The sequence below is a fragment of the Crinia signifera genome, chromosome 8 (genome assembly GCF_055691185.1).
Source record: "Crinia signifera chromosome 8, ASM5569118v1, whole genome shotgun sequence".
NCBI lineage: Eukaryota > Metazoa > Chordata > Amphibia > Anura > Myobatrachidae > Crinia > Crinia signifera.
In genome coordinates, this window is record NC_139224.1 from 83,595,163 (window position 1) to 83,616,875 (window position 21,713).

The following is a 21,713-nucleotide window of genomic DNA, read 5'->3' on the forward strand; positions in this document are numbered from 1 at the left end:
AAAAAGTTTGGGAACCTCTGACATAAGCAATTTTGTTCTTACTGGGATTGCTCCAAAACTAAATGTATAAAAGGTCTTACATATCACATATTTACCTGCTGCTGTATAATACCTTAGGGGAGATTCTCTAAGAATCTCCGCCCCCCTTCGCCGCCCATCGCATGTATAATTATCGCATATGTTGTAACATATGCGATAATTAAGGCAAAGGACAGCTCTTGCGTTAAGAGCTGTCCTTTGCGGTGAGAGTCGCCGGGTCCCAGCAGGTCCCGGCGGCTCCCCCCTCCCTCCCACACCCGGCGCTGCTGCTGCTGCGCCGGGCTCTCCTCCTCCCTGCACCCGGAAGAGGATCAGTTCAGGGAGGAGGTCACAGGTCCGGGCAGCACAGCTCTGTGCTGCCCGGACACAGGTGAGGGGGCGATGCGGGGCGGCGGGTCGGCGCCCATTGGCTTCTATGGGGCATCACCAGATTTTTCTGGCGATGCCCCCCGCTGCGGTAACCCGGCGGGGGATTCTTACAGCATCCCAAAATGCGGTAAAAACCCAGATAACGGGGTTTTTACCGCATTTTTCGCTTAGAGAATCTCCCCCCTTATCTTTACCATAATCCATCATTTATATCATGGGTACTTGTTTCCTAGCACGGCCACAATCTTGGGCATCGTGTACCTTTAAGTTAAGGTACACGATGCCCACGATGGACCCGATTTCCTTTGAAATCAGGTCCATTTTGCCGGCAAAGGAAAAATCGCGGGCATCGCGTCGGTCGGGACCATTAACATTGGCCCCGACGCGACCGACGCGATGCCCCCGATTTCCCCATAGGCTTCAATGTTAAAATAATTTTTAACATTGAAATCGGGAGCATCGCGTCGGTCTTGTGCCATTATAATGGCACAAGATGAGATGGACTTGATTAAGTCCATCTCACATAGTAAAAAATGTGAAATGGGCCAATATGACCCATTTCACATTATATATGGCCCCGTCATCACCCCACGATTGACGCCAACCCGAAGCGTGGCTAGCGCAGCGAGCCCGCAAGGGGCGGCGGTGCGCGTCCTCCAACCTTTTCATACCCCTACTATCCACGTCGGCGTGGAGTTGAGAATATAAAGTGTGGCGAGCGCAGCGAGCCACCGAGCCCAAAGCGTGGCGAGCGCACGCATATACCTATGAAGTTATACGCGTCCCCTCGCGGGGCTCGCTGCGCTTGCCACACTTTATATTTTCAACTCCACGCCGACGTGGATAGTAGGGGAATGAAAAGGTCGGAGGACGCGCACCGCCGCCCCTCGCTGCGCTCGCCACGCTTCGGGTTGGCGTCAATCGTGGGGTGGGGTTTACAGTGTTAAATTTGGGGGTCTAGGGAATATTTTACATTGAATCCAATGTAAAATCTGGTCCCAGGGACCCTATTCACATTTGATTCAATTAAAAAATCGGGTCGGTCGCGTCGGTCGCATCGCATGAGACCAAATCGCATGCGATGCGACCGACGCGATTTTTCCGACACGACCACCCCGATGGAAATCGGGGTGGCCGTGCTAGGAAACAAGTACCATATCATGTATTTGGTATTGGAGCTACAAAACTTGATCTTAATAATACCACCAGCTAAGAAAATGAAAGTACTTGAGAATTTGGAAGCTGTATTAAATGTCCAGGAAGACTAAACATTAAAGAAACCAAATGGTTGGTAATTCTTGTAATGTTACAAGACTGAAAAGTCCATAAAAATGAAGATACTGTATTTTTTGCGCCACAATCCTGAAAATTAGTGTCATACCAGAACGGCCTAGAACAAACGGTGTGGATCTGTTTGTCACCAGCAAGTTGTTAGACAGTCATTAGGTCCACACCATTAGGTCGACATGCATTTAGGTGACATGTGTCTAGGTCAACATGCAGGAAGGTCGACATGAGTCTAGTTCGACATGGTTAGGTCACCAGGGTCATAAGGTCGACAGGGGTAGGGTCGACAGGGTCATTAGGTTGATATGGGCAATGTCGGCAGGGTCATTCAGTCGACCTGGGTAAGGTCGACTTTGAAAAAGTCGACTTTTATTTATTTTTTTATTTATTTTTTACCCTTATGTCGACACAGTCAACATAACACTAAAACGTACCACCGCATCCCCTTGGATGGCTCACTGCGCTCACTATTCTTCTACGCTCGGCACACTATTTTATTCTCCCACCACCCCTAGTGGATGGTAGGGCATTAAATACCACATGTCGGCACATGTCGTGTTGACATGGCCCCCGAAATGTATCACTACGTCCCCTCGCATGGCTTGCTGTGCTAGCCATGCTTCGGCACACTATTTTATTCTCCCACCATGCCCTAGTAGATGGCAGGGCATGAAATACCTGTCGGCACATGTTGGCTCAAAAAAACAGTAAAAAAAAAACCATGTCAACCTAATGACCCTGTCGACCTAACGACCCTGTCGACCAAACCCATGTCGACATAAAGTCTTGTCGACCTTGCTGCATGTCGACCTAGTGGTGTTGACCTAATGCTTGTTGACCTACTTGGTGGTGACCCAATGACTGTATCCCAACCAAACTACAATCTATAAGATCTTTTACCCAAGGCTTTGGTCTCCTCCACTTACATGTGGATTTGTGTTTCCATACACCTATTCAATACCTCATCTCGAATTAGACAAAAAGATGCGACTTTTGCTTTCACATACAAATGCATGTGCTCATATATGACTTTATGCTTCTCAGAACTGCATGCAAATGCATCAGCAGTACAGATGTACCACACGGCATGTCTAGCAAATATACATGCCTGGATCAGTCATTATCATTAACAGCTTGATCATTAATGGTAGGTGCACAAAGAAAATAAATAATAAAACAGCGTTCCGCCCCTCCTCAAAACCCCCCACTCCTACCCTTTCCTAGTCTATTATAAGTGAATTCCCACATTTTATGGCATTTTTTTTATTCTGGATAAGTTTTAATAATTGTTCATCATGTCTGCTTTAAATGTGCTGACCACGATGGCCAATCCCGGGATTCAGGATTGAAAAAGGTCAATCCTGAAATTCCCAGGATCCCGGGATTGGCCTCCTGACAAGGAGAGGGCAGACAGAGTGTGCGGGGACATTCGGTTAGCACAGCCAGAGGCACAGCACAGGGTTGTCTGAACTTCTCAAGCCAGGAGAAGAGACAGACAGTAGCCCGGTGTGTCCTGCTGTTGCTTCCGCCTCCACACTTATTGAACACAATAACCCTCCCCACCTGGCCTGCCCTGATGTCTCCCTGCATGGCTGCTGCTCACCAGTGGAACGGAGCCTTGTGCGAAGTGACAGTCTGGTGTGGTCCGACTCCCAAGGCAGCAGCACCAACCGTGGACGAATCGGAAGATGTAGTGGAAGACCAACCAATGTACCGGAGGGGACGGGCAGGTGCGCAGCTACGTAGCGTGAACCCTAACACCACGCTGCGCAGTCGCACAGCATGTTTTACGGGCAGTATGTGGGCCGAGCACTGCTGATGTTCAGCGCTGCCCGGCAGAAAGAGATGAAATGTGCATGCGCATTTCAATCCTGAAATCCCGGGATTGGAGGCTCTAATCCCCGGATTGGCATCCCTAGTGCTGTCCTAATTTTTCCATTACTGACTTTTCTTTGATATTTGGAGTATATCCTGGTATCATCGCTGTTATATTAGTTTACACTCCTTCACTATTATCTAGGCCAGTATTCAATGCTCCTGATTCACCGTTTGTTGGGTGAATCAGGCTGTTTTCACTCCTTGTGGTGAATCTTTTCTCTGAAAAATCTGATTCACCCTATTCAATGTTCACTGTTGTCCGAAAGCGAACAGTGAATGCCGGCCAGTTCTCCGTTTCATGTTTGCTGCAATTCGCTGGTGTATTTCAATGGGGTTTTCACGGTGATTCGCCAAGAGTTTATTCAATGCTAGGATGGAGAACTGCTTTCACCATGATTTTCGCCATGATTCACTGTTTTGCATTCAACGTCTGAACTGGAAAGAGATCTTTTAAAATAAAGGTGTTTTTTTTGTTGGTGTCAAAAAATCAGCAATTTTATTATGTGAAGGGGTATACTATTTTGATTGCTTGCAGCCCTCCTTCTTCCCCACACATTCCGGCGCAGGCAGGGAGGCTTCCATCTCCCTGCCTTACGTTGCCCTTCCTCCGGCTCCCTGCGGCATTCGCCGGGGGGTGGGGGTGGGGTGTTAAAATTTGCCGTCAGGGGCAACGAGCCCCTGAGGCATTGAATAGAGGGAGAGGTAGGGCTGGCAGCAAATCCTCCAGCCCTCCGGAACCCTGCGAATGTAAGGATTCGCTGCACATACAGAACTTTCTCATTGAATACTTGCCATTATGTAAATGTATTCCTATATTTTGTAAGCGTGCAAACAGGGAAATCCTACCTTTAACTGTCTGTATATACCCAGTTTTTGTATCACTGTTTCCAATTGTAAAGCGCAACAGAATATTTAAGCCCATGTGCTGTGTTCTGTGTTTTTGTTGTAGAATGTAGACTGTTTACTTGTGATTCCGCATGAGCTTTCCCATCAAAACATCTGAGTCAGTTACATTGTATTATTTACCTCACAGTGCATTAGTATTCTGGTATTTCCTGCATCATTATTCTACATGTGCTGCAGCCCTGTTTATATATGTTTTTAATCTATTCAAGATGTACAGTAAAGTCTCCAATTTATTTATATAATGGTATGCTCATTAAGAAAGCTTCTATGTTATACTGTTTGTGACTGTCATTGTATAGTTCTCTTAATCCATTTTACAGATATAAAATAGTTTCCTATGCAAAAACTGCCACTGCTACCCATAAATATATGTTTCTAGTATGTGGGCTTGTTGTGATACCTACTTATGATACCACACATTTTATGCTAGAAGATGAAGTTTGTACAAGAAAAATTTACCTGTTAAAACCAGAAAATAAAATATTTCATGCTTTCTTAGTGTACAGTATATACCATACCTCCCAACATCTGGGCTGGCTGTGGCGGGACGGTGTACGCGCCGAAGGCGCGCTGTGAATTTTGGGGGCGTGACCTGCCGGAAAGGGGGCGTGGCCTATGCTTGCGGCGCTATTGCGAGGCCACGCCCTGTTTCTCGCCGCGGTGGGGGCATGCCCAGCAGCTCTGTGAGCTGCTGGCCAGCCCCCAGCCCCTCTGCCTGCAAGAATAGATGCTGTGCGCATTCACGGACTACAGGGGGGACTCCCAACTGCCCCCAACCCGCCGCGAGACACTGCTCACGGCGGCGGGAGGGATGCGGGAATGTCCCAAAATATCGGGACGTTCCCGCGATAAGCGGGACAGTTGGGAGTTATGATATACCAAAATTCAACAAGCACACAGCACACAAGTGCAATTTATTATAACCGCTACAACACTTACTGAACTTGAATGTGTGTTACAAAGGCCCTCATTTAACACATTTTACCCTCTGAACGTTTGCACAAAAATGATAATGCATTCTACAATGCAGTAATCCTACTTCTAGCACACAAAAGTGTACATGCCTAATAACACAACACTGCATTATCCTACTCCTACACAATTTCTACTCTCACACTGCAACAAGGAGTCATATGTATTTTCTGTGGATTACCCCTTTGCTTTTCACTAAGCACATTACGTGAGACAAGTTATTCGACATTTCCCAACTAGATTGGTACTACAAGTTTAGTACGTTTTTTTCTCTCCCTCCCCCCCACCTGATTGTAAGGCAATATCTAGACATTACATGTATTGAGGGACCTGATTGACTACAAGAATATTAGGTTGGGCCTACCTCAATGGCAACAACATTTCCCAGATTTAATAATAGAGACTCTTTTAAAGAATTTACATAACTCTTATCAAATGATACCTGCAAGTTCTTATAGAGAGCTATTCTTTAATGTCTATCCCAGACCTTATATCAGCCCTCATAGGGCTTATTATTTGTTGGGATCTTCCTCATCTAATCGGTACCCTAGAAGCTAAGCGGACATTGCTGATATTTTCCACTGTTTGTGGATGTGTCCTAAAGTCAAGTCTTTTTGGCTTAAAGTTTATAGATTTGCCCTTGGTAATCTTGTTTAATATGTCCCCTTCACCCCTGAGTGGGCAGTTTTAGGTATCTTACCCTTAGGTCAACGCATATCGAGAGGCGGTTGTACATTATTGTTGATTCTGTGTTAAGCAGCTAAAAAAACCATTCTACAAGTTTGGAACCATTCGTATACTCCCCCCATGTTTTTCTTATTTAGAATGTATAGGATTGAGGCCCCCTTTCCAAAGAATTGAAAGTGGCAGGTTTTTTCAAACCTTCAATCTTTTCCGCCCCAACTAAAAGTTTGTTAACTAAGTGTTTTTCAAATACTTCTTGGTATCTTGCAAGCATGGTGGCCAAGGACCCGCCAATATAAGGTAATCCCTTTATTAGGGGTTCTCCCACGGTGTGTCTCCCATAATTAGTATGCATTGTTTATGATGTTTACCTTATTTGTTAGTATAAAAGATTATACATCTCACCATTGTTTAATTGTCTCATATGCTTGTACACTTAGTTCTACTGCTATATTTTTATATTTTGTACCTCACAAGTACTGAATTTAAATTTAATGCTACAAAGTCATTCATAAAATATATTAAGAAAAACAAAAGTTAATTTTCCAGTTCTCAATAGGTTTTCACATAAATGTAAGACACACTCTCCCTTTGGATAAGATGAAGATCACCTTGGAATGCAAATATATTTTTCAATATTAATAAATGAATGAACTTTTTATTTCAGTAAAAGTTTTGGTACTTATATCTTTCTTGGGCACCCACTAAGCTATTTGATTAGTTTTACGCGTCCCCTCGTGGGGCTCGCCACGCTTCGGGCTCGCTGTGCTCGCCACACTATATATAATCAACTCCATGTCGACGTGGATAGTGGGGGTATGAGCGTACTTACTATAGTGGGCGCCCAACTAACATATACGTACTGTTCTTGTGTGTTTTGTTTACGTTATTACCCTGCAATAAGTTTCATAGCGGGATCTACTATTAATTCTAAATGCAATACATTTTTTTTAATATATATAATCTTTATTACCATTTTATTATTCGTTACAATTTAAAACATAGAATTGCCTAATTTATAGACTTCACATAAATATTAGATACAACATTCTGTTTACAATCAAACATTTATAATAAAGAAAGAGAAAAAAGGAAGAGAAGATAATAGATTTCCTAGATCCCCCCTACCACCCACCCAGGGCCCATTCCCTCCCTCCCCTGCCTCCCCTTCCCCCCCACCCCTGCTTGGTATTATTTAGGTTGTAAGATAAGTTAATATTGGTTGTTATTGGGTTCCTTGAATTATTTCCTTAGTTACTTCTATGTTCGATATACCTTTTGGGCTATGGTCTCTACAGGTTGTTTATTCTCTATGTTTTCTATGTTTTCCCCAGTTAGTCACTGTGCTCCCCTTTTGGGGTCTTTTACCATTCTTTAACTGTACAATTGTGTTTTCTACTTTCTAGATACGTATACTTAGTGTAGTGTTTGATATAAAGTGCCTGTAGTGCTAAATTTAATTTTAAGGCCAAAATTTTTTAATAGTGAGATTCTTATCCTTGGTGCTATATTAAATGCAATTTACTTTTAGTGTTATAATCTATTACATAAATTAAATTATTAATAGTGAGAATTTTTTTTTTATTTGTTTATTTTTAACTTACATTAAAACTAGTTTATATTATAGTGTTAGTTTATACGTGTATTTAACTACTAGGAAAACGATCTATCCATCAGTGCCAGATTTTATAGTATTTGTTCATTGCATTACGGCTCTAATATAAAGATTTTCGTGTTTCTCCATGTCTTACCAAACCTTTTCCAGAATCGACTTAATCTTGGTATCTCAATCTTTTATCCCACTTGTTAAAAGTATAGAGTACAAACCTCGTGGTATATCCGATCACTCCCCAGTGATAATGGAGTTTTCGGATAAACTTGAAAGAGGTCAGGGGTTCTGGAAAATGAATCCAGCATGGTTATAGGTACTTGTGTATTATAGTGGTGCCCCCAATGTGCATCGCGCAATGTTTTCATCGCATGGCATCGCATGGCATGCGATGCGACGCGATTTTTGCCCCCTATGCGATGAAAGATCGTATAAGCACCATGAAGGGTGCTTTTAAGCACACTAATGGGTGCTTACAATGTGAAATGCACCCCCACGCCACCCCCCCACTATAAACGTCAACCCGAAGCGTGGCGAGCGCAGCGAGCCCACGAGGGGCGGCAGTACGCGTCCTCCAACCTTTTCATACCCCCACTATCCACGTTGGCGTGGAGTTGAGAATAGAAAGTGTGGCGAGCGCAGCGAGCCACCGAGCCCGAAGCGTGGCGAGCGCAGCGAGCCCAGCGAGGGGACGCGGATACCTTCACAGGTATCTGAGTCCCCTCACGGGCTTCACAGGTATCTGCGTCCCCTCGCCACGCTTCGGGCTCGGTGGCTCGCTGCGCTCGCCACACTTTCTAATCTCAACTCCACGCCGATGTGGATAGTGGGGGTATGAAAAGGTCGGAGGACGCGTACCGCCGCCCCTCGCGGGCTCGCTGCACTCGCCACGCTTCGGGTTCACTTTTATAGTGGGGGGGGGGGGGGTGGCATGGGGGTGCATTTCACATTGTAAGCACCCATTAGGGTGCATATACAATATTTAATCGCATCGCATTGTATGGCATTGTATGCCATGTACAATGTCATACAATTTTAAAATTGTATGACATTGTACAGTATCGCATACCATCGCATGCCTTATGGTATGCGATGCGATGGGCGCCGCCAAAATACACAAGTACCTGGTTATACTATCTAGACCAGGAGGATAATATGGTTAATTGTTGGAGGGAATTCTGGGAGGTGAATCAGGGCACGGCTACGTCCGCCATTGAGTGGGATACGTTTAAAGCTTATATGCAGGGGGGGATTCCGGAAGCAAATAGCTGAAATCACACGGGCTAAGAAACAGTATTTACAGAAAATGGAGGATAAATGTTTAGAGTTAGAGTCTGAATACCTATTAAGAAAATACTTACATTAAGTCCCAGTCTAACTCAGTCATTTCAATGTCATTCATCAATTTCAATAGTTTGTTCCTAAACTGGTACTCAAATCGGACGTCATCCTCTATAACCAGAGCATTCCGAAGGCCCCTCTCAATCACCTGAAATTATATATTTAAGAAAAGAGTTAGTACAAAATAAAGAATATAACAACAACTGCTTCAGACGCAACAAGTTTAAAGCAATACAGCGAATGCAGATGCTTTGTTGGCATCACCAGAACAATGTGAATTCCCTGTAGCAAGCCATGGTTGTGCATAGAATTCTGAGAGCTGGTTAGGGGTCAACTTAGTGAAAAGTGAATTATTTAGGGTCTTGAAGGGGTATTCAATCCGTGCCGCTATTTCCCGACAGCATTGAAGGGTGTCAGATCTGACTTTTTATTTAGTCTGATCTGTTTTGTTGGAAATGTCCGTGGATTGTCAAATTCATGGTCGCTATTCGACAATCAGCTGCCGTTTCCGACAATTTACGGATCACATGAAAATGGACGGGATTTCGACTGTTCCGAGAGTCGGAATCCCAGATTTAATACCCTCGTTAGGGAGTTATTCAGACCTGATTGCAAAGATGCTTTTTAATGGACGAAACCATGTTGCATTGTGGGGCAGATGTAACATGTGCAGAGAGAGTTAGATTTGGCGGAGTTATTTTGTGTCTGTACAGGGTGCATACTGGCTGATTTATTCTTACACTGCCATTTAGATTTCAGTTTAACCACACCCAACCTAAATCTAACTCTGTCTGCACATGTTACATCTGCCCCACCTGCAGTGTATCATGGTTTTGTCCATTTTCCAAAAAAGCAGCTTTGTTGTCAGTTCTGAATAACCCCCTTAGAGTCTGATTCAGACTGTATATGGCATGTCACGATCATTCTGGGCGCATGTAGCAGCTTCATTCTGTATATAGTTACAATGTCTTAGGCATCTTACTGTTCTTCTGGGGGCCATGGTGTGCAACCATAGAGTTAAGGTGCCCATACATACACGGTGCAACAGGGCAGTGCGATGAGATGCGCTCTCCTGTGCACATCCCATCATGCAGCACATAATGTCTGTGCAGCCCGCGCTTTTAGTACTAGATTACATTGTATCTAGTACAAAAAGCACAGTGCTGTAGCACATTGTATGCCTTTTGTACTTGATGCTATGCAATCTAGTACTAAAAGAATGGAGTTCATCGTACTGTGTATGGGCACCTTTACACAGAAGGACAATTATCAACTGCTGTGTATCCAATAGTTGATGAGCCTAAAGCAGCCCATACACGTTCTGATGCGGGCGTGCGTTGTGGGCTGCAATAGCAGGGATCACATTGCATTGCATTGCATGTGCATGCGTTGTGCAATTTGATGAAACCTAAGTGCAAAAAGTATGTGCAAGCACATACTTTTTGTACTGTGCGATGAGGTGCGCGGGAGCATGGGCAGCTTAAGACACCGCCAATGGGCATCTTAATATAAATCCCAGTGGCTGTGATATTTGCATATTTTCACACAACTCCTGCATGTGGAATTACAACTATGAAGACATTTGCATCTATCTCTGAATCTGATCCATAGTATGTACAAGCAAAAGAACAGCAAGAAAAATAAATCCAAAAGCAATGCGTTTCTACTATATGAGTCGCAAATATTTAATTTAAAAGTGTAAAAAAAATTTAGCAGGGAAATCACCTTTAACTTAAAAATCACCTTTAACTTAAGTGTACATGTATACAATGTATTTACAATGTCTGTAACAAAATGATACATTGATCCAACAAGTGTTGTTACATAGTAGTTCACTCTTTCTGACAAAATCCTTCTTAGATGGACAAAACCATGTGCACTGCAGGTGGGGCAGATGTAACTTGTGCAGAGAGAATTAGATTTGGATGGGGTTTTACTTCAAAATGAGATCTATATTGCAGTGTAAAAATAAAGCAGCCAGTATTTACCCTGCACAGAAACAAAATATCTCACCCAAATCTAATTCTCTCTGCACATTTTACATCTGCCCCCCTGCAGTGCACATGGTTTTGTCCAACTAAGAAGGATTTTGTCAGAAAGAGTGAACTAGAATAAGGCCCATAGTTAGAGACAATAAGTTATTAGGTAACCAATGTAGCCACACTGGACAAACATTGGATAACCTGAAAAATGTCATAAAATAATGCAATGTCTCAGCGTTTGCTTATTTTGTCCAGAGCCAAATTATTTTTTTGTGCTTAGTTTAAATAGGTAATCCAATGAAATGACCCTCAATAGAACGTGGTGTTAAGTACTTTTACTTAGTTTTAATGCCTTCATTACTGTCAGTGATATATTAGCACTGTTATCGTACCTCTTTCCACACATAGTAATGGCTGAGGAAGCATCCAATTTCCCCTCTTGTCAGCGTTCTCCCAGAGTACGGGTCATGGTATCCTGGTACCATGTCTATATTCAAAGTTTTCAGCTGACTTGCATTAAGTGCTCTGAAAATTCATAGAGATGGTTAGCAATGAATATCCTTTATTGTTACTGGTGAAAATCACCTTAAAGAAACACTTGAGAAATGCTTTCATGTTTTATTTGAAGTTTGGATAATAAAAGTATCGCTATACTGTGTTAAGGGCCCCATACATCAGCAATTAATTGTGACAATTTTCAGATATGGAGATGATTGCCACAATTAATTTTAGATGTGTAGGCTCCCCCTTTTGGCAATCCCAATCAAAATCGCCAATCGATTGCTTAATCAGATTTTTAAACATGTTTAATAATCTGGTATTATCTGCGGATCTTTTTTATATGTGTGGGCATTCCCAATTCGTCTTCTTCATCTATTTACATTATGAACAGCAATCAATTGGGCAATTTCCAGATATGAAGATGCAATCTTTAGATGGAAATATCTGCTGATCACTGAAATAAATCTGTAATGTGTGGGCAAAGTCAGATAGATTGTAAAATCCATTTATCTGGCCAAAAAATCCCTTTATTTGGAAATCCATAAATTGTGATTGCTGATGTATGGGGCCCATTAGGAGATGGCTGCAGGCTGGCATGTTGGAACGCAGCTTGCCTCATCACTTGTCACAGTGTGTGACCTTCCCAATACAACAGTCTCTTTAATTTGGATCCAAGGATTACGTTGAAGCATCAGGGGAGAAAAAGATTATATGGCATGAATTTAAAATGTGATGACAAGGAGAAACATTGTGATGCCTGCCTGTCCTGCCCCTAGAGTGTTCCTAATGATTCTGCTGTTCCAACCTAAGGAAATTAGACATGTTTGGTTATCTTATCAGATATATATAATGTAAGTATATATTTATATCTTGAAACAAATGTCGGGTTAGCAGCTGCCACTGTCTTCAACACCTATGTAACAAATCCACTTTCTTGATTCCTGTGTGCCCGTTCCTACACGTTGTGAGTGGTAAGGCTTACGATGTCTACTTTTATGTACCTGGCACCGGGACTATTTTGACCATTTGGAGCGCCAACCTGGGACCACACTTCTTTTTATATATATATATATATATATATATATATATATATATATATATATATATATATATATATATACAAGATGTGTGGTCCGGCACTCAATGTAAATATGAAGTTTATGCTGCGTTGCCTTCCCCAGGATTGGTGATCCAAATATGTAGCGTGGGAATGAGGGCGGCACTCGTCAGACTTGGTTTGATGCAAGTAAAAAGCCTTTATTATCCCATATATATATATATATATATACAAATCCAATGCTGCCGGCACTCAGTGTTATTAAGCAGCAACTTGCTCCAGGTGGCAGAAAGGAGAAACAATGCAAATGTCCAAAGATCCCACAGACATGGGAATGTGCGGCACTCAGGAGACTGGTTTAAAGTAGAAAAATTGTATTGAGGTTTGGAGGGGAACGTTTCGGGGATATAAACCTTGTCTTCAGCCCCAACCTACAGCCTATAAATATATATATATATATATATATATATATATATATATATATATATATATATATGTACTTTAGCAGTTGATTGCACTTAGCAGTGATGGGGTTTTATGGGTGTATCATGGGTGCAGTGCTACCATTACACTACCACTTTTTTATTTTTGTTCTCTATATTTCTATTCAACTTTTCCACTTTTTTCTGTATTTGTTTCAGTATTAGACCTGATTTGTGTGCCTCATTTGTTTTGGTAATCACATTAACCTACAGTACTGGCAGCATCTAAGTTAGTGGTTCCCACACTTTCTTCTGCAATCACGGCATTCTAGATTATCAGTATTTTTTCAAGGCAGTCTTAATCAAAAAGTTTCTTATTGATAAATTAAAAGAAATATATTAAATAAGGTAAATTGTGCTTAACTGTCATCCTTATGGATGCCATGGTTTTGCCTAACACCTTGACCATCAATAATTTGTGTTGGTCCTGGATCACCAAATAAGGCATCCCTTTAAAAGTCTTAAGGCACCCCAGGTTGTCTAGGCACACAGTTTGGGAATCACTGATATAAGAACTAGATTCAATAGGAGAATCGCAACTGAACTTTATAAAATGTGCAAGTACATTATAGGATTCTGGTTGTTATGCTAAGCCCTGGGTGTTCTATGTAGCAAACACTGGGGTAGCTGCTATTTCAGTTTTGGATTTGGGTTCTAACAGAGCAGAATTTATTTATCTTTGGTCAATCTCGACACACCCCCAAGGTTACCAAAATAAAGATCCACATTATTAGGGAGTGGTATCAGTACCAGATTAACCCCTGTGGAGGCCCCTAGGCAGTTAAAATCTGAGGGACCCCTTGCAAATTATCACACACCCCCACCCTACAAATTATCTTCTTATACAATTTTCATTTTATCAACAGTGAACGATGTGGAAACTGTAATACAGTAGGAATGTGATATGGTTTATGTAGTTAACGTTGCTAATGGGTTAAAGTTAAATAAAGTTTTTATTTCTTTCAGTTGATTCTTTTTATTATTTTATTTGATAGCTTAATTGTAATTTCCTTTTAAGATCAAATCAGTATAATATTGATCTTTTGACATGAGGCCCTAAAAGGGATCGGGCCCCTAGGCCGGTGATTACTCTGCCTATTTGGTATTCGGCACTAAGTGGTATTAACAACAGGATGTACAAAAGTAAGGGATCCTCTGGGGATGTGGTGAAGATCCTGACAGGACAGTCACAAGACCGACAGTGGGATCCCAACTGTCAAAATCCTGAAACATAAGGGTATATTTATTAAAGCTTGTAAAAATGAAAGGGGTGATATTGCCTACAGCAACCGATATTATTTTGTCTATTATGTTTTAGGATGCATATGAGAAATGATAGACAGGATCTGATTGGTTGTTATCTCCTTTTTATTTTTACAAGCTTTAGCAAATTAAATAACTAAGGGTTAGGGATAGGCAATAGCGGGGAGGGTTAGGGAGTGGATTAAGCAAAGGGGGAATTCTGGATAGAGTGCAGGAGGGGAGGGTTAGGTTTAGGCTATGGGAGAGGAAGGGTGCCACTGGTGGGTGCCATCTGGCCAAGGGTTAAATATTTCCCTCCTCTACTTAGTCAACATGGGCCTACTATTAGATGAAAAGAATTGTAACTTTGTATGACATTACTTATTGCTGTCAGATAGATAATTATCAAAATTAAAACTCATTCCTTTTGTATTTATGTGATCATTTTATAATTATAACGGCAAATGACAAATCATCAAAAAAGCAGAGAGTTTGATAACTGAATCTTGTTTCAGAAGGAAAGCAAAGCAAAGTGGCAAATAGGTGTGGTGCTTGCAGTGCCATACAATGAGGACTGTGCTGCAAATCAATAATCTCTCTCTCTCTCTCTATGGGCAGTATTCAATGAGAAAAGTTCTCCGTGTTTTGTGGAGAATTTGTGCTTTGTTTGCCTTGGACGGAGCATTTTGCTCTCCAAAAGCGAGCAACCCTATTCAATGTGAAATATTCTCCGTCTTTTTAAGTGATTTTCTCCGTCTCTCTCCGTGTAGCAATTCTCCATCTTTTGATGGAGAGCTGGAATGTGAACTTTTGAACGTAAAGGTTTTTTTTTTAAATTTTGGTGTAAAAAAATCAGGTTTTTTTTCCTGTGAAGGGGCATGTTATTTTTCTTCATGTGCTTATAGCACATGAATATATATTTAATTTAAAAAAAAATATTTTTTTACATTTTTTTTTTTTTACACAGTGCAGCCAGCAGGGGGCCCGAGCGCTCGAGCCGCACATTAGATATTCATATATTCACTGCACCCGAACGTAACTATGCACGAACGGTGCAGTGAATACTGGGTCCCCCGCTGGCTATAGGGGGGTGCAGCCTGGGTCCTGGAGAGCCCCCCTCCCCTCCACAGTCCTCTGGAGCAGCCAGGGAGACTTTAATCTCTCTGGCTGCTTCCGGCTCCCTGAAAGCTCCCTGCTCCCTGCAGGGGTTAAGACTCGCCGCGAGTGGCGGCGAGTCTTAACCACATTGAATAGAGGGAGCAGGAGTGGCAACACGGAACACGGAGAGTGCATGGAGAGCGAAATAAAACGCTCTCCATGCACGGAGAACTTTTTCATTGAATACTGCCCTATATATATATGTCTAGTTTCTGACTGTGTGTCTCCGAAACACTGCCATCTGTTGGCAGTGAGTAAAACTACATCTCTTTCTCTCTCACACATGCACAAACACAGAGGCAATCACAAGGTAGCAGACTAGCTTTTGAAGCATTTGTTTTGAACGGGCTTACTAGTTGCAAATATGGATATAGGAGTTGTGGCCTACAAAAGTTTTTTTATTATTATTATCACCGAATCACCTTGTACAATATTTGAGGTTTGGCATACCTCCCAACTTCTGTGCTTCAGAAATAGGGACACTCGGGGCATATGCGGGGCGGGGCATATGCAAATGAGGTCGCAGCTTATGCTAATTAGCCGCGACCTCATTTTCATACACAGCGTCTATTCTATTAGATTGGGGGGTCTCCCAACTGCCACCCCCCGCAGCGGGACAATGCCTGCCGCGGGTGGGACAGCGGGACAGGACCCGAAAACCGGGACTGTCCCGCTGTAATTGTGACAGTTGGGAGGTATGGGTTTGGTGAACTTTAAGATGAGCGAGAATATAACGTATGTGGCATAATAATGTGGTAATTTCTTTTTACAATCCTTTCTGTTTTGTAAACAAAGAAATATAATAAATAATAAACAATGCTTTTAAGATGAAGAATACTAAATGTAAATGCACTACGGCACATTAGACTTACTTGCCATCTACTGCATCAAATATTTTCACCTGGATTTCTTGCTCATAGAGACTACGAAGCATCCGGACACGGCGATCCTGGCGACGCTTTAGATTAATCATGAAAATCTACAGGGAGGAAAACATTTAATTGTGAAACTAATTAAAGTGAATTCTTTTTGCATACTTAATTGTAGAAGTGTAATTACATGTAGGTGTAACTGTGCATAGCTCACAATTCTATTAACACGCTCTCTGAACTTTACCCATGTTAAAATATTCCTCTTTATGCCCCTTCAGTTTCAAGTGAGGATGGGTTTGGCCTGTATGTGACTTCGCATAACCCATAATTATGTATACTTGGTTTTGGCATGTGCACAGCCAAACCAGGCTTGCCTACCCCGCACCCCCTCCCGTGCTGCACTAAATACAGTTTTTTGTGGGTCCGCTGTGAGGGGCAGTGTTAAAAGGACGCAAATTACATAATTTTAGCCCCTACCCCAATAAGTGGACCCACGAGTTGCTTTGTTTGACTGCCATGAGGCGGGGCTTGGTGATGTCTGTCCCCCTCCCCCTAACATACTACAGTCGGGTCTCCCCTCCGGCCTTCTCCCAGACACTCCCAGACAGGAGAAAAGAAAAATCAGCAAGTATGAGCAAAACATATACTTTTATTAAAATTGACCTGATGTTTAACTCTGCATCAGCAAATGCATGTCTACTATATTTGTCAGGTCCCAAGCACAAGTGCCATCAGACTTTATTTACATGTGTGGTGTCAATTTATATATATATTATCTGTGCTATATTGGTAGAATTTACCAACATAAACGTAACATACAGTATATTAACAGATGTCAATGCAGCATAATAGCACTTGTGTGCATGAGCCCTTTCAGTGCTATTTTATATGGTCAAAGCGCTTACTATTCAATCACGTAATAGGGACAAACGTAATAGGGTGTGAGAATCAGAAAGTAAGAGATTTTGGGAGAGATTTCCCTAACTTTTTAAAGCAGCAATCATTTGCATGGCAAAATCAATCTGCTTTTTCCGTGTAAATGATCTCCGCTTTAAAAAATTGGGAAAACTCTCCCAAAATCTCTTTCTGATTCTCACATCCCCTTTTACATTTGGCCCTCAGTCTACAGCAGTGTTTCCCAATCATGGTCCTCAAGTACCCCCAACAGTGCACGTTTTCCAGGTCTCTACACAGAATCACAAGTGACATAATTAGCTCCATTTGTGATCTTTTAAAATGTGCCTGAATAATCTGTGCACCCTCTGGGTGACCTGGAAAACGTGTACTGTTAGGGGTACTTGAGGACCAGGGTTAGGGGTACTTGAGGACTACTGTTCTACAGTATCATAACTGTGATTGACCCAGACCTTGTTTCCCTCAATTCTATGCCAGTAAGGCATTGACAAAATTCAGCGGCACTCTATAATTGGCACACATATAGTACAAAGAAAATGGGATCTCAATGTTACATCCAAGTATGAATGACCGAGTGCTATAGGCTTACTGTTTCCATTCACTTAACAAATGAATTATTCTGAAGTAAAATAAGTACAATAACATTTGAAGCACTCTTTCAGAACATATTGCGAATCTAAAGGCCCCCATACATTAGGCCGACTTGTCTTTAGGACAAGTCGGACCCAATTCTCCTGTGAGCCGCCGGGAGGCTCACATACAATTTGGCACTTGATGAGCCAAATTTTACATGTGATGAGCTCTCAGCCAATCAGAGAACGGCCAGTCATTTGACAGGTATTTTAAAAATCGAATACCCGCCACTGCACGTCCCGTCCCGCAGCGCTGCTGAATGATATCTGTGATCACACCGCCGGCGCCGCCAGCTGAGCGCTCAGAGACCTGCTGCCCGCCCCACTGCTCCCCCGGTTAGTCTGCATGCATATGCCTGTCAGGTGAGCAGGCATATGCATACAGGGAGGTCAGATGTGATCTTAAGTGCTGACCGTCCGACCTCCCTGATCCGGTCCGATGCGCACGGGACCGCGCATCGGATCGGATCAGATATCACACACCTGCGATTTTGGGCCGATTTCACCCGGTTGTCGGTCCAAAGTGCCGAAATCGGATGAAATCGTCCCAAAATCGCATAGTGTATGGGGGCCTTAAAGCTGCATACACAATATGAGATAAAGGCAGACACTGATATCCTCAATGATTTCCTTTGAACTCCCCGGATCCAAAGAATAAATTATATAGTGAATACACACTGAATGATTGCAAACGATAATTTAAAGAAAATCATTTGCTTTACTAGTCACCTTCTTGTACCTTTACCTTTATCAATCATACATACTGAACTATACGCAGATAGTCATAGACGACATAGGCAAAAATATCGCTAACGTGCATACGTCTGCCTAGTGTGCACGGGGCTTAAATGTCAAAGCATTTTAAACAAGTCATAAAGAATCTGATGGCACTTTCAGACAAAACCCACAGCTTGGACCCTGCTTTTTCCCAGGTTTTTGAACACTGTGTTTTTGCTCCTATTACCCCTTTTGGGTCCAGAGTTATTTCCGGATTGTCCCCTTCAAACAGAAATGCACCTGTGTCTTCCCTGAATGTCAGCATATTCCGCAGCGCTTTACAGAGAATAGTTGAACATTCTCATCAGTCCCTGCCCCAGTGGAGCTTACAATCTATATTCCCTACCACATGTACACGCACACACATTAACTCTTGGGTTAATTTTGTTGGAAGTCAATTAACCTACCAGTATATTTTTTGGATTGTGGGAGGAAACCGGAGTACCCGGAGGAAACCCACGCAAGCATGGGGAGAATATACAAACTCTGCACAGTTAGGGCCATGGTGAGAATAGAACCCATGACCTCAGCGCTGTGAGGCAGTAATGCACCATTACACCATCCGTGCTGCCCATTACATCAGTTAAAAAGCCAATCAGCAGCTGTGAAAGGTAACCCAGGTCAAAAAATTTGGGTCGGACATAACCCAGGATCAGAAATTTTGACCGTTATCACAGAAAAAGGCCTGGTTGACTCAGCCGCTCGGGCAAATTCCCAGGTCGCACTGCATGATTGTGAGGGATGCTACTAGCATCAACTGTTTTAGGTTCATCCAGTATAATAACACAAAAAAGGCAACAAAAGAAATGCTCAAGCTTCAGTAGATCCATGTTGTCAGGAATGATTTTTATTCATTCTTTAAAGTAATTTGACATTAAGGTTAAGGACATGTAAGGTTGTCTGACTGTAAGACACAGCTTTGATCTTTTGATCCATATTGAGCAAAGCTGCATAAAGTTTTAGTCTTCTAATTTAGCTGTGGAACACCTGGGGATAATTAGTACAAGATTGTAAACAGCAACTCTTCAATTAGTAGGAAGACATTCTTGTGCTGGAATCCTAGGAATGGGTTACTGCTCTCTACCTCAAACAACTTTTAATGTCTACCCTGAAGCTGCCCCTCCAGCTTCCGCTGACCTTTGAAATTTTAGACTTTGGTCCTTGTGTTAAGTCAAGATTTTACCTTGCAGAATTGGATTCTTAAAATGAGTGCCTATGGGGCATACACGTGCTTCCTTCCCTCTTACATCTGGGCACTAATCTCCTGGCAAACAGCTACAGAACATTGAAAGAGAAAATCCCTCTTATGTCTTGTGCTTAGACAGCAATACAATGTAATATACAGATTTATTTAACACTGTGGAATCTGATTATTTTATTGTGATTTGATGTCCATTTATCCTATATAATTAAAGGCTAACGCAGCTTCTCATCTCTGTGGGGAAATAAAATGTTTTGCATGCCCAGGAAACTAGATGGCAGCCAGTGGAGTAAGTCTGTGAGGCTGCTCTGGCTTTAATGTGACTGGCAGTGACTTCCTATAGGAAGTTTGACCTGCCAGTCACTCAAAGCAGTCCCATTGGGAGGTGTTCCCTCCCTCCGGGGTGCCTCACTGTTCTCAAATGCACAGCAGCCCCCAAAACGGGTTCTGCGCATGTCCAGTACAGCGGACCATACTGCGCATGTGCCCGGGAACCTGATTAAGCCTCCGGGGGCTGCTGCAAAGGAAACCCATGGAGGCTTGGGCCAGCGCATGTGCAGTATGTATGAAGTTACTGCGCATGCGCTGGCCCTGTGCAGGGGACAGGCTGGGGAGCGCAGTGGCTGGGGAACGCGGCGGTGACAGTGGCAGGCTGGCAGTGGAGAAGGGGGGGACACATTGCGGCAGCCCCCCTCCTCCAAAACAGTAAGATCCACTACTGATCACAACTATGTTTTACAGGCTGATTACTAGTATCCTAGAAATCAGAATATTAGATCTTTCCACATGATCCATTGCACCTAGTACAACGTGATCTGCTCCTGTGCTGTAATTTAATATTTTAGGTAGTTGAGTTATTCTTTTAAAATGATTTTTCCTAATTTAAATTATTATCCTTAGACTCCTTATCATTGTATGCAAGCAGGGAAATAGTCTGTGAGACAGAGGCGTAGCTCTGGGAGACAATGGAGTCATCCGCTACCAGGCTCCTGCCCCCAAGGGGGCACCTCTCCTCCCCTGAAAGTTTGCACCAGTTAATTGAAAGCTATCGATATTGCTTCTATGGCTGACTCCTCCTCCTTGCAGGACATTATTCTAACTATAATTTTTGCAAGTATCACACACCCTGTATTAGTAACCTTGTTCCACTAGAAGCAGATAGTACCTTACTGATTAAGATATTTGCCCCTGCATAGGACGCATGTGAATTCTAGCTATATAAAGTATCTACACTGCATAGGTCTGCCTAATAGTAGTGATTTTAACTAACAATTATGCATAGTCAAAATCTACATATGTATGGGGGGGATGCGGTCATTTGGTCTACTGCATTATGGTAGAAAGTCATTAGGTCGAATCCATTAGGTCGACATGCTAAAAGGTCGACATGACTCTAGGTCGACATGGGAAAAGGTCGACATGATTCTAGTTCGAAAGGTCATTAGTTCGACAGGTCATTAGTTCGACAAGGTCATTAGTTCGACATTGTCTATGTCGACATTCACAAGGTCGACATGGAGTTTTTCACTGTTTTTTGAGCCAACATGTGCCGACAGGCGGTATTTCATGCCCTACCATCCACTAGGGCGTGGTGGGAGAATAAAATAGTGTGCCGAGCGTAGCGAGGCACCGTGCCCGACGCATCGCGAGCGCAGCGAGCGATGCGAGGGGATGCAGTGCACTTTAAACTGTGTCCATGTCGACTGTGTTGACATTCAGGTAAAAAAACAGTGAAAAACCCCATGTCGACCTTGTGAATGTCGACATAGACAATGTCGAACTAATGACCTTGTCGAACTAATGACCTGT

General features: G+C 42.7%; 1 protein-coding gene across 2 annotated transcripts in view; it reads right to left on the minus strand.

Annotated features, from left to right (window-relative positions):
* The window catches only part of COLGALT2 (collagen beta(1-O)galactosyltransferase 2), a 201,986-nt gene that overhangs the window by 12,776 nt on the left and 167,497 nt on the right, over positions 1-21,713 (minus strand). For both annotated transcript variants that reach the window (XM_083156772.1, XM_083156771.1), the window contains exons 8-10: positions 16,380-16,486; positions 11,460-11,592; positions 9,106-9,233 (exon numbers count right to left, since the gene is read on the minus strand). In XM_083156772.1, the coding sequence (XP_083012898.1) occupies positions 9,106-9,233; positions 11,460-11,592; positions 16,380-16,486 (368 nt within the window). The remainder of the gene's footprint in view (positions 1-9,105; positions 9,234-11,459; positions 11,593-16,379; positions 16,487-21,713) is intronic.